Source organism: Antechinus flavipes, chromosome 3 (assembly GCF_016432865.1).
Source record: "Antechinus flavipes isolate AdamAnt ecotype Samford, QLD, Australia chromosome 3, AdamAnt_v2, whole genome shotgun sequence".
Classification (NCBI taxonomy): Eukaryota; Metazoa; Chordata; class Mammalia; order Dasyuromorphia; family Dasyuridae; genus Antechinus; species Antechinus flavipes.
In genome coordinates, this window is record NC_067400.1 from 122,312,508 (window position 1) to 122,325,842 (window position 13,335).

The following is a 13,335-nucleotide window of genomic DNA, read 5'->3' on the forward strand; positions in this document are numbered from 1 at the left end:
CATCTGATTCTCATCCTATTTTGAAGATGATTTTTTCCTCCAGGAATTAACAAGAGCAGTGCAGAGATTGTAAATAAAACAAAATGAAGACTATCTCTTTTTCTTTCCCAATTGTTTTTATTCATGCAAAACACTATAATTCCTTTATACTATAACTTCTGACCTGAACCTTAGGAAAGAAGAATATTCAAAGTGAAATACCAAAGAATCTGGAAGAAAGTTCAGATAGTGTTGAGCAGAAAACAAAGCATAAAGAGAACATCAAGACAAGTACAAAGGTAAGGCAAGGTAGGCTGTTTTAGTAGAAACATCACTGAACTAAGTCAGAAAAGCTTATCTCAAATAATGGATTTCCCAAAAACTAGATAAATAATTTGAAATAAATTAACTACTTTGTACATTAGTTTCCTCAGTTTTAAAATAAAAAAAATGGCTTAAATCTGTAATATCCCTTCCAGACTTAAACATATTGTTCTATATGCACAAATAAGGAAAATGAGACTCAAAGATTATAAAAAATCAGCTGAATATTATATAGCTACCAAGTGGGCAGAGGAAGGGCCTTCTGAAATTAGCTCTTCTAAACCCAAACTTCAGTCTGTGCTACCTTTTGCTGATGCTACATGTTGCCAAACTCTTGATTTTTGACAGTTAAATCTTAACATGTGTTAAAACTAATTCACTACAATTTCTTAAATATTTTAATGTGGCTATCAGAATGATTGTGTTTACCTGAATGATGAAATCCACAGCTGACTTGCACTGCCCGCAGCTCACAATCAAAACGGACAGAGCCTGGAGGATATGTTGTGATTTTACTTGCATCCTTCTCTCCTCTTTCTCCACTTCCATCTGTAATTATTGCAATATTTAACTAAGCTAGTACTCATATTCAAAAACAAATTTTAAAATAGTAACTAGGAAAAAGTAGGAGACAAAATGTTATAAAAAAGAATAGAAAAGCAAGAAGAATCTGCAGTTGTTAGAAGTAATAGCTCAACAATCTACCTGCAACAAAGCAATTTTAGAAAGGTATATGTTATACTTGTTTGTAAATCACTAAATCATTAGGAATATAGAATTCTGAATCAGTTAAAGTTAAGAATTACTAATGTAGACAGTTATGCAATTTAGAAAAGTCATTAATTTAATAAAAAATAGTCAAATATAAACTATAATAAATTTGAAATATAAATAATTCATGTTAAAATTATACACCAAGCCATTGAATAATTACATTCTAAAGTAATTGAACTATGTATTATCAGTTAATATAACTAAAATTCCCAATGAAAAGCAATCAGATCTCCTAGAGAGAACTTTTATATTTTGTGGCCAAAATACTAAAACCAATTACTTAAATATTTATTTTCAAAGAACTGAATATTTTCATGAAGTATATATCTCTTCTCCACTCATCTCTTCCCCAATATCGCCATCACTCTATCCAATCAAATCCTTTTCTATGCCTTTCCCCTCTTCTTATTATATCAGAACTAACCATCAACACTTTTTCCATTCTTTCTTTCATTACTACTTCTGCCCTTCTCTGTGCCTTATCTTTTCACCCCTTTCTTTTACTTTTCCCTCTCCTCTTTTTTCCCTTTTCCCTCCTATTTGATTTTATCCTCTTTCTTCTCTGACCTCCATTTACATATCAGATTCTCTAATTACTGATCTTTGTGAATATTCCTACACTCAAACTTTAGGACCAAAAATGATTTCATGATATGGAGAATCTTAAGAGTATTTTTGCAGAAATTGATAATAATAATTGAATCAAGAAATCACTTTCTATCTTCTCATGATAATCTAAAATATTTCAACTAGTCATTCTCAGAAAAAAAGTTTTGACTGTTACTGTTTACATTACAAAGTTAATATTCAATGCACTTATAAAACTGAAAACTAGAAATAGTCAAATGGTCAATCTTGTTATGTTATGAAAGGTTAAATTATCCAAAACATTACCTTTCACATACAAAAAAATATATTCAATTTTAACCAATCTCCATTTTAATTTGCTTTTCATTTATTTGGCATATCCACTGACCCCACCTATATTGTAAAATGGGGAAAAGTCAAGATCTTTTATGCCAACTTTTTCCTCTTTCCCCCCCCCCCTAATAATCACAAATAGTGATGACAAATACTGACTTTCTTTAAATAAGATCATTAGGGCAGTAAAACCTCACTAATTCGGAATGGAAGGGGCCTGTTTTAACTCAGTGAAAAATTTAAATCTCTGAATAACAAAAAACTTGAAGTTTTAATATGGTCAAGTACAGTATGTGTTATAAACTAATTGACACAAATAAGTTAAATTAGGTTAACAAAACTACAACTCAAAATGGGCCTATGTTATGTAATAATGTATCATAAACATAAAAGTCCTTTAACATACAAGAATTAACTGCTGGACCCAGAAGTTGGAGGCACGTTGAAGGAATCCTTAATTTCTTGAGCCCTTGGTTTGAAAAGCTATTGATTTTAGACTGGATTCCCTTTATAAGTATCACCCTGAAAATTCACAGAGGAAGAAATTATTTTGAATTTTTTATTCAAAATATCACATATATTGTATGAATTATCATCAATTCTGAATTAGTGAGAGGTTTTACTATAATATTAGAAGACTATGCTAAACGTTTTAGATCAAATTGTCAAACTATATCTGCATGAGCCAAAAACATTTTTTAAAAACGTCAAGAATTTTGTTTTACTTTACCCAGAATAATTTTTTTTTTGTTTGTTTTCACCTTTGTTCATTGAATGAAAGAGCTGAATAGGAAAAAAAATGTGGGTAAAAATGGAAAAAAGTAGTCCAAAAGAGAACTGAATTGGGGAATCAAATGAAGAAATTTTATAAATATATTATCTTTTGCACTATAAAATTATTTAAATACCCAAAAGAGGTCTGTTTATATTTGGCAACACAAATTGCTTTCATATAATTTTATGTATGGTAACAGTAAAAATCTTTATTTAAATCTACTCTGATTTCTGAATTGACTTTTTTCCTTTATATGGAAATTAAATCTGACATATAATACCTCAAAGTGGAAATTGGACATCAAAAACAGTCAACTATGGAATTATTTTGAAAAAAAAAAAGTAGATTTGAGTATAACTAGAAGAATTGTTATATAAGATACACAATTGTATAGTTTATAATATTTTTTCAAGTATAAATAGCCCTCTTTACTTATCTATATGTAACTTGTCAATAGTATTATAATTTTTAAAAAAGGGCTTTATTATCAAATGGACTTCAATCATTTATTTAAATATTACATTTATAGTATTATAAAAATTTAAAATGGCTAAAATTCCTACTATTTAAAAATTTATAATAAAGTAATTGTTCATAGCAGGGTAGAAAGATTCAAAATGGTTCATTTTATGTGTGTGAATAAAGAAGTCAGGAATCAAAAATTAAAATTTATGAAGATTTCTTTAATTGACTATGGTAAAAGGGTAAATAAGCAATTAGTATTTTTTTTAAGTATTAAGAGAAAGGAGCATAAAATAAAAGACTGGATAGTTTCCAAAGCGAATAAACAACAACTTTTGAATACTCTAGGGATTAACTACTTAGTTATGTATATAGCACCATAAACTTCAATTAGAAAAAGTCGCAATTATCTCCTCTGATACCAAACAAAAATCCCCCATTCCCTTCCATTATTTCCTTGAATATTCCATTCAAGCCAGCCGATTTCATTTTTGGATAGTTCTGGTTTTGAGAAGATCTTCCCCATGATTAACCAAAAGAACTTTCCTTAAGTTAAATAATACAAGCCTGTGAGACAAGTAGTACAAATAATACCATCACCAATATTAAAGATGGGGATCCTAAGGCTCAGACATCCTAAGTGATTGCTAAGAAACACAAGACTAGCAAGGTCAGATTCAAGATTCAAACTCATGTCTCCTGACTAAATGAAAATCCAGACATCTGCTTATAAAAGCCCATTTCCTTCTCTCAATTATCAGTTAATTTCATTTTTGCTTCTTGGAGATAATTTTAATGAATATTTAAACACTTTGAAACAATTACAGCTTCTTACCTCATTTTCTCTTTTCTAAGCTAAATATCACCAGTGCCTTTAGTAAATTCTTAGATAACATTATTTTAAGATTATGCTTTGACTTCTGAAAACTCCATTATATTCTGTTAATGTGTTGTCTACAAGGTGTGGGTAGTATACTATACTTAAGATGAAAGCTGACTAGTGCAGTCAATGGACAAACTATTATTTCTCTTATCCAGTATCTATATTTCTATTAACTAGGCCTAAAAGAACAATTGGCTTTTTGTCAGTATTGTTGATTTATATTTGACTTGTATCAGCATAAATTGAGACTTTTCTGCATAAATTTTTGTTAAGCCCGATTTCAGCCTAGAATTGAGATATTTTGTTGAAATCACATTTAAGAATTTATATTTATTCCTATTATATTGCATATTAGTTTTGGTATATTGTTTCAAATAATTTAGGACCAAATTCTTTCATGAAACATTATGCATCATTATTAGTTTTGTGCTGAATATTTAATAGTTGTGTTTTCTATGAACTTAGTCACATTACTGATAAAAATGGTAAAAAAAAAAAAAAAAAAAACAGGGCTAAGGGCAGAATTCTGTGGCATGTTTTTAGAGCGCTTGAGGATAATGGTCTATTTATCAACCCAATTTGTATACAGTTTTCCAATTAGATAAAAATCTGCCTTATTGTCACATATAGTCTACATTTATGTCCCTTTATCTACATAGATATCATAGAACACAGATTTGAAAGGGAACTCAGTGGTCTTATCTTTCAGTTTGTCTGAAAAAAAAAATCCCTATTATAACATATTTGATAGCAGTTGTCAGCCTTTGCTAGCTAGAAAACTTCAGTGAAAAAGAAACTACTGTATTTTGATGCAAATCATACTACTTTTGGAAAACTCTTAATTGTTAGAAAGTGTATCTTGACATCAATCTTAAATTTGTCTCTTGTCCACTTTCATCCCATGCTCTAGTTTTGCCCTCCAGAGCTAGAAAGAACAAGTCAAATCCATTTGTATGTGGCAGACTTTCAAGTATCTGAAGAGAAATGCCTTACACAAGTCTTTTCTTCATAATAAATATCTCCATTTCTTTGACATTTTACCATTCTGCCTACTTTATTCTGCCAGATTAAATGGTGGTACTCAGGAATGAACATAAATCTAGATGTTGTTTGACTAGAGCAGAGAGTTTTAGCATTTCCTTATGCTAGAAAGCAGTCCTTTCTTAATATAGCCCAAGATAGCTTTTTTGGTTGCCATATCTTATTAACGATTCAGATTGAGTCTATGGTTCACACTACAGTACCAATTTAAAAAACAAAACAAAAAGCAAAATAAAATTCAACGTCTTTGGTTTCCCAGGGTCCAGGATTCAAAATATTCATGATATTTTCTTAAATGTGTGTTGAAATACAAATTTCTCTATACATATGCATATATGAGTATATATGTATAAAAAAGTGTGAGCGTACCTATATGTGTATGTGTGTTTATAAATGTAATTTTTGAAACTACCATCTTTCCCTTTTTGAAAACTGAGGAAGAACTATTTTCAGTCTCCTAAAAACTCTCTCTATAACCACAATTATTCAAAGGACAGCTAATAATTCCTAATTTATATCTACAACTTATCTGAACTCTATAAAACATAAATAATCTAAGCCTACACATTTATACTAATTTAAAACTTCTAGGTTTTATCTTACATAATCTCATTTATCTTGGTCTTCAATTTCCTTTTAACCATGTTTGGCCTACCTTTTTTACTCTGAAGATTATTCTTGATTGAGAAAACAAAAGCAAAATCGAAACTGGGGAATTCTGTTTTCTCTTTGTTAACATTGCAACCATTTATCCTGGGCTAATGTTGTATATCTCCTGGAACAGGTGGTTTTTTAAAAGAAATTAATATTTTAGACCTTTTCTTATATAATATATACATGTTACTTGCATATTTTATACATATATATAGGATATACATGTACATATCATGGAAAACAAAATTAATTTTTTTTCTGTTCCCAAATATGTGAAATAGAAATATCAAGATCTGGGATCTAGTCTTAGCTTTCTCACAAATTAGCTACATGACTGAAAGTCACATATCTTTGGACCTCAGTTCCTTAACTTGTAAAGTAAGGAGATAATTAAGATCTGTAAATTCTTCTCCAATTTTAAAATTCTATTTTATACATAAACATGAAAAAGAGTTCTCTGAACTTGAATAACACTAGTTTTATAATTTTCATTAGACTGTACATTCTTCTAATAATCAAGGAATAGTGGATAGGTATCTGACCTCCCAACCAGGAAGACCTAGTTTCAAGTCCTGCCTTTGACACAAACTGGATATGAGATCCTGGTCAATCTAACAGAGCTCTAGGTAACTCTCTTTAAACTAACACTAAAAGTTGCAGATACAGTGCCAATCTGTATTGGTGAGGGGAGATTCTTCATCTAGGAATTCCTATATCAGTGCAATAATAGTCCAGAACCAGTCTTTATTCCCTATTTGTGAACATATATATATATATTTTAAATTCAGGTTTTTAGTACATAACTGATTCAGTCACCAGGAATATTTTGTGCCTTCTTATGATTGCTTTAGTATTATTATATTTCTTCTATAATAATATTAAATTGATTTTTAAAAAGATACAATTTTAATTTTGAGTTACTTACATGATGCATATAACTGAGAAAAGATAAAAAGATTAACTGGGCTCTTCATTCTAGATAAATATTAAGTGCACATTCAAGAAATTGTGCATAAAATAACAAATAGAAATAATCTTGGGAAGCAAAGTATACTGCATTTAGAGTCAGAGAACCAACTGGCCTTCAAATTCTGGGTTGGCTATTGACTATCTGATATGTACCAATATATGTATACATGCATAGATACATACACACATGTATACCAATATGAAAGCCATATATATAAATGCACCAATATATGCTTATACATTCATGTAACATGAATATCATACTCATTATACAAATCACAATACACACCTTATATATTCAGGTATTAGATATATGATCATTACTACAAATCCCAAATACTACTTACATGAATGCAGAGTTTCTATACTATGAAGTTGGAAGCACCATTACTTACATCTTTAAATGTTAATTCAACAGCATTTTGCATGTTTTAAAATTGAGTGCTATTCAGCTGTTTCTATGAGAAACAAATGAACTTTGCCATAGAATGTGTAAAATATGAACATAATCTTTTTGATATTCAAGATTAGAATGATTTTTAGGGAAATTTAGATTTTGCTAACTGGATGTATTCAGAAACTTTTCAAATAGAATCAAAAAGTTATTTATTGTTGAAATATGAAATAGGTTGTTAGGGATTTTGAAGAAAAATATTTCTAAAATAACATTGAAACTATTTTTAAATTTGGTTAATGGCTAATTAAAACTTGGTCTATTTTCCCAGGTCTAACTGTCTGGTAGAGTGTGTATGTGTGTGCGCATGCATGTGTGTGGTGGTGTGTATATTTATCCAATGTTGGTAGGAGTAAGGTCAATGAGTGCTAAATCATATTGTCTGAGTATCAAACTAGTCACGAGATGGATTATTTAGGAATGCTGAGCTATAGGCCTTGTTCTCTTGTTACCATGGGCATACCATGGTATGCCTTATAGATCTTAGCTTCCCCACATATATAAAATGAAGAAATTAGAACATATAATTTCTTTGGCTCTTTTGAGTTTAAACATTCTATAACTTTTTTTTTAAGTTTATAAAAACTTCAAAAAATTGTAGAATATTTGACCTTCATGTCATGTCTTCAATGAAAAATGGCAGAGCAAAGTAAGTTTTAGTTGTCTTTAAACTATAATTTTTTAAAGTAGAAAACAATGAGTTTGTGAATATAAAACAAAATTTGTAGCTAGAGATAGTGGATGTTGGGAAGATAACATGGGTGGGGGGAAGGTTATTGAGTGAAGAGAATTATTCTTCCACTATATTTTTGCATTCTCATGTATCATATTTATCCAACATTGGTAGGGTTAAGGTTAATGAGTGCTAAATCATACTCCAATGGGTTGTTAAATGATAAGGTAACCCTTAGTGGCATTTAAAATGAGATTGAAGAGATTATAAAAACATTTATCCATCAATTTTTAATATCTCATATATGCTAAAATCTCATTATGTTATTATCCACCATAAGAAATCAGTATAATATAAATATCTTTGGAACTTGAGGGATTCTGTTACTGGCACAGTAAGTGCACTTTATTATATAAGATGGTCTGGGGAATGAAGCCTTAAGACAGGCTATTATAAGACATATAGGATATTATAGCCCAGTTTTTTTTGTATTTACAAATTATTCCTAAAAGACAAAATAGATGATTGACACGGTGTTAAAAATAAAGTTGTATATTTTAATAGCTGTATTTTAATTATCAATTAAGAATTTACTTAACTATGGGCAAATCACTAAACACTCTGAAACTCATTGTCCTTGTATGTAACAAGATTGTTGGGAAGTTCACATAAAGCAGGTATATAAAACATTTTGTAAACTTTAAAGTAATATAAAAACAGCATTATTATTATTATTATTATTACAAATTTTACATTAAAAATGTTTTTTTACAGAACATTAAATGAATAAACAGAGAAACATACAACTCAACTAACTACATAATATATTTCTATTTGCATTAATTGTATCAGCATATTTTTAAAATTCAAAAAAATTCTCCTGTCTTTGAATCACAAATTTTGTTATGGTCATTAGGTACCTAAAAAATGTAATAATTGATAAATTTCAAATAAAAAATTTTAAATGGAGTTATATTAATCTCAAGTAACATATTTTAGCAAAAACAATCAGAGTTGATCTATTTCTATATACTGCATGTCTGTTTTATAAAAATAGTCCTTTAGTTTGTTCAGTTTGTTTAAGAAATATTTGTTTATGTATAAGCAACTAAAAGAAGTATTCTTTGATATGTAGAGCCTACCTTCTAATTTACAAGAACTACATTAAATGAATCTGGGAAATCCTAGAATTTGTTATATTTTATCCTGTTCACTTTAAATTTCCTGAATTCAACTGGTTCCTGATTTGTGAGTGCTAAAATGTTTCAATATAATGCATATTTAATCCAGCTCCCCAGGATACCGATAAAAAATCCCAGAAACAAGATGATTCTGATTTACCAAATCTCTAGAGCACCCAAAACATTTCAACAGTGAACTTCCAGCTGCAGAGGCAGACTAGAACATATCTCTTCCAACCTAATCAACTATAATCCAAGAAATATACAGAAATTCAATAGAGAACAAGTAAGCAAACCCCAATACCACGCCTATATTCCACTGTATATGACCTCCTTCCATCTTTCCCCAACTAATATAGCTGCCACCTATAGTTATTCTAATTCCTATTTTAATGAACTTTAAAATACTATATTTACAGTTTATTTTGCCAGTATGTGTTTAAGAAATATTTACGAAAGAAAATTTATTTCTTTGTTTTCTGGACATTATGTAATTTTTTTTCAAATATTTTCAAATAAATTTTATAATTGGCTCCATCTATATGTAAGATTTATTGAAATGAATTTGAAAGTCACAATTAAATGCCCCATATTTTTATTGTAATTATTATTTTATGGAATTTATTTCCCTAAATTTATAAATATATATGCTTATATATTTGCATATTATCAAATGTTTATTTTTATTGTTAATTTAGATGAAAATATCTTCTCCATTCTTGTTTCAGTGATTTTTAATCAACAAAATAGCATCACATGAATAAATTTATGCACTCATATATAGAGAATTCATACAAATACTTTATTGAGGTATTATATATTGAAATAAATACCTTAGTAATTATGAAGTAAAAGATTATGTAAATAAATGAAGACAGTAAAATGCCTGACTTTCTTTAGTCACTTAAGAGTTATACAGTTATACATTTAAAAAAAAACAAAACACACACACACACAAAACCAGAAGACAGTGATCATTTCCTCCATCACCACTTATCTTTGTAAAATTTAGGGAGAAAAGGAGATGAAAAAAGACACATGATAAAATGGTTTTATCAAAGAAAAGGAAAACATGAAATAAGAAAACATGACATTTGCGAAGTTTTTAGAGCAGCTTAGCATTTTATGTGCTTTTTTTTCTCCTCAGGTTAAATAGGAAGGACAGAAATGAAGCAGGAGAATCAGTTTTGTGCATATCTCCAAGAATAAAATTAGGCAAATGGAAGAAATGACTAGAAATCAGGGCAAATGCCCCATCCTAGTCAGTAAGGAAGACCAAATACCTTTGTGCTTGTCCCGTTTATGCTTTAGTTGTGCTGGATGGGGTCTGAGTCTGGCTAGAGCCTGTTCTCGATGGTTCATAAAAATAGGACCAGGAAATACAAGGGGGCCTGAGGAGAAACATTTTGCATATACATGGAAAAGCTCACAAAATGGAAACACTGAATTGAACAAAAATAATTCAACTTAAAAGTATGAAGAATGACTCTTCTTTATTTATGGGACTGGGAATTATTTCTTCCCTCCTCCCTCTCCCCACCTCCCCCACTTCAATACCATTCCAACCCCCACCCTTATCAACAACTTCCTTGATGTTCCTAAACAGATGATGACTTCAAATTCATTCAAAATTAACTATATAACATGCTTTACAATTACTGGATTATATATGCATATATATGTATAAATGTATAATATAATAAAGTACTATTTCTAAATGAATTGGGCAGATGATTTAAATTAACATTTCCCCAAATATTCATATTCATGCAGCTACATACATGTAATTTAAATATAATAGATTATATTACTTTGAATAAAATTTACTTTTGAAGTGAATTGCTAAAACTCAAGTTCTTAGCTAAGTTAATTAAATTATAATAAAGTTTTCTGAAAATAAATACTCATTTGAATGCATTTATGACCTTACTTAAGGTGTGTAATTCATTCTTGGTGAAAATTCCATTTATATTCCTAAAGCAAATTTCATTTACTCTCTTCTTTTGCAGAGAAGACAAGGTGATTATGATATTAGTAATAATAGTGAAATTTTTTGCACTTATCAACACTGATGACACAATCATTACTATATCAAGAATGGAAAGACATGTCAACTGTCAAAAGATGCTATTAAGATTTTTCTAAAATTATGTTTAACTTTATCAAAGAATTTATAAAATATGAATAAAATATTCCCAAAGTCTTGAGCATTTAAAAACTTCAATAACTTTTAAATGCATTAAGACTTCTGGGACATTGTGTATGAACACCACTAAAAGAAACAAATGAAAAAAAAAGGTATAACCACTATACTAAACACTCAAACACATATGGTATTTTAAATGCCACAATGGCCTCCATGTAAGCTGTCTTAAATATAGGCTCCATATCTAAAATGAAGTTTCTCTGACAGTATAAAAAATGATATATTGAAAAACAAAACAAAACAATTATTATCCAAAAAGTAGCTAGGATGTCCTGAGTATGACCAGATTATGACTCTTGTCTCTTCTTTCTGCTTCCCTACCTTTATTTTTTATTCCATATAAAAATCAGATTTACAGAGGTGAGATAAAAGGAGAGGTTTTTAGTGAAAGGACATGGCTAATATCTATGCCAATATAGTATATTTTTATTTTATTTGTATTTTTCATGGATAAGACAGTATTTTGGTAAAGCTATACAAAAATATATTTGTATACAGGATATCCCAAAAATCTTAGTGCAGTTTAGTTTAAAATATTATATATGTTTCAAAAATATGGAAGTCTGTAAGCCCTATTCTGCTATACTAAAGTTTTAAATATCATATGCTTTTAAAGATAATTAGTAGATACTTGCACCAATACATTCTCTCTCTCTATAAATACATATACACACACATTTAATATTTCAGTGAATTTCTGATCTCACTGATGTATTCCCCATCTCAGTATAAAATGCAATTTTGCAATTCATGCATAGCCTTCTTCTATAAAGTATCCATCTACTCAATGTACTAGAAGACTTCCACAGAGTCTTTCCACATTTTGTGGGTAACAAGGGAAATATTCAAGTTGTTCCTCTATTTTCTGTTGATTTTGCAATGCAATTAGCCTAATTTCTTTTTGGATCAAACATTTTCTCTATACAATCCTTTAGACCACTTCTTACATATAGGTCACCGCAGAAAACATGCCGCTACATACTTCAGTACTCCCTTTGTTACCTTTCAGGTTGCTTGAAACTTTAATTCTCTGAAGAAAATAGGATTTGCAAACTGAAGGCAAAAAAAATTTAGATGAATTTTTACTCAAGTAGCACTAGGAGATTGTTAAAATATTGAACATTTTCACATATGCAATCTTCTGCTCTCTTCTATTCATTTCTGGGCACATCACTATCTAAATGCAGAACAGATTTCTAGTTATCGCTATATGTGTGAGAGTGTGTGTGTGTGTGTGTGTGTGTGTGTGTGCGCACACACACATACTTTCACTGGAATCTAGTCATTTGCATGTCAGTCTTGATAAAAACCAATTATCAACAAATACTCAACAAACCACTTTATGTGTGTGTGTGTACATATAGGAAAGTTAGTAGATTCTAGTAATACAGATATAGATAATGATTATATCTTATTCAAAATGGGTTAATAATCAATTTTTATATATGGATTGTGAGGCGATTTGTCATTTATCTGTCATTAAGGTCCTGGAATATTCTGGGGTTTAAGGCAAACAGCACAATATCACCTCAAAATAAAAATAATTGTAGGATCTTATCTTATCATCTATATGGAAAACATCTATTTGGATCCAGTATAAGTTATAGGTCATGACAGCCGCAAACAATTTTGGTAAATATGCACTTACCCTGTCAATGCTCTGATATTAATAACCAGGGAGTTATTAATATCTATATGGTTATTTATATGTCCACTTAGGGATATTTCAAATGCACACTCACACATGAAAAGGACAAGCTGATGCCCTGGTTAAATTGCCATGATGACAAAATCGTAAATTAGATGCAACAATTATTATTTTTCAGATAAGGCATGTGTGTTACCAAGTTACAAAGCTTTTACAATAGGTAGTTGATTTTTTAAGCAAAACCAAAACCAAAAACCACTTGTTATATCTGAAAGGTATATATAATTTTACCAATAAATAGCAGAATTATTATTACTATTATGAGAAGATGACTTTTCAAGCAACATTTTAAATTTAATATGGTTTTTAAGGGCATTAAATTTTCTACTTT

The 13,335-nt window shown here is 29.5% G+C and overlaps 1 protein-coding gene across 1 annotated transcript in view; it reads right to left on the bottom strand.

Moving 5' to 3' along the window:
- Positions 1–13,335, bottom strand: part of MYCBP2 (MYC binding protein 2) — a 318,733-nt gene that overhangs the window by 187,866 nt on the left and 117,532 nt on the right. The window contains exons 18-19 of the mRNA XM_051983950.1: positions 10,374–10,481; positions 733–852 (exon numbers count right to left, since the gene is read on the bottom strand). Of these exons, the coding sequence (XP_051839910.1) occupies positions 733–852; positions 10,374–10,481 (228 nt within the window). The remainder of the gene's footprint in view (positions 1–732; positions 853–10,373; positions 10,482–13,335) is intronic.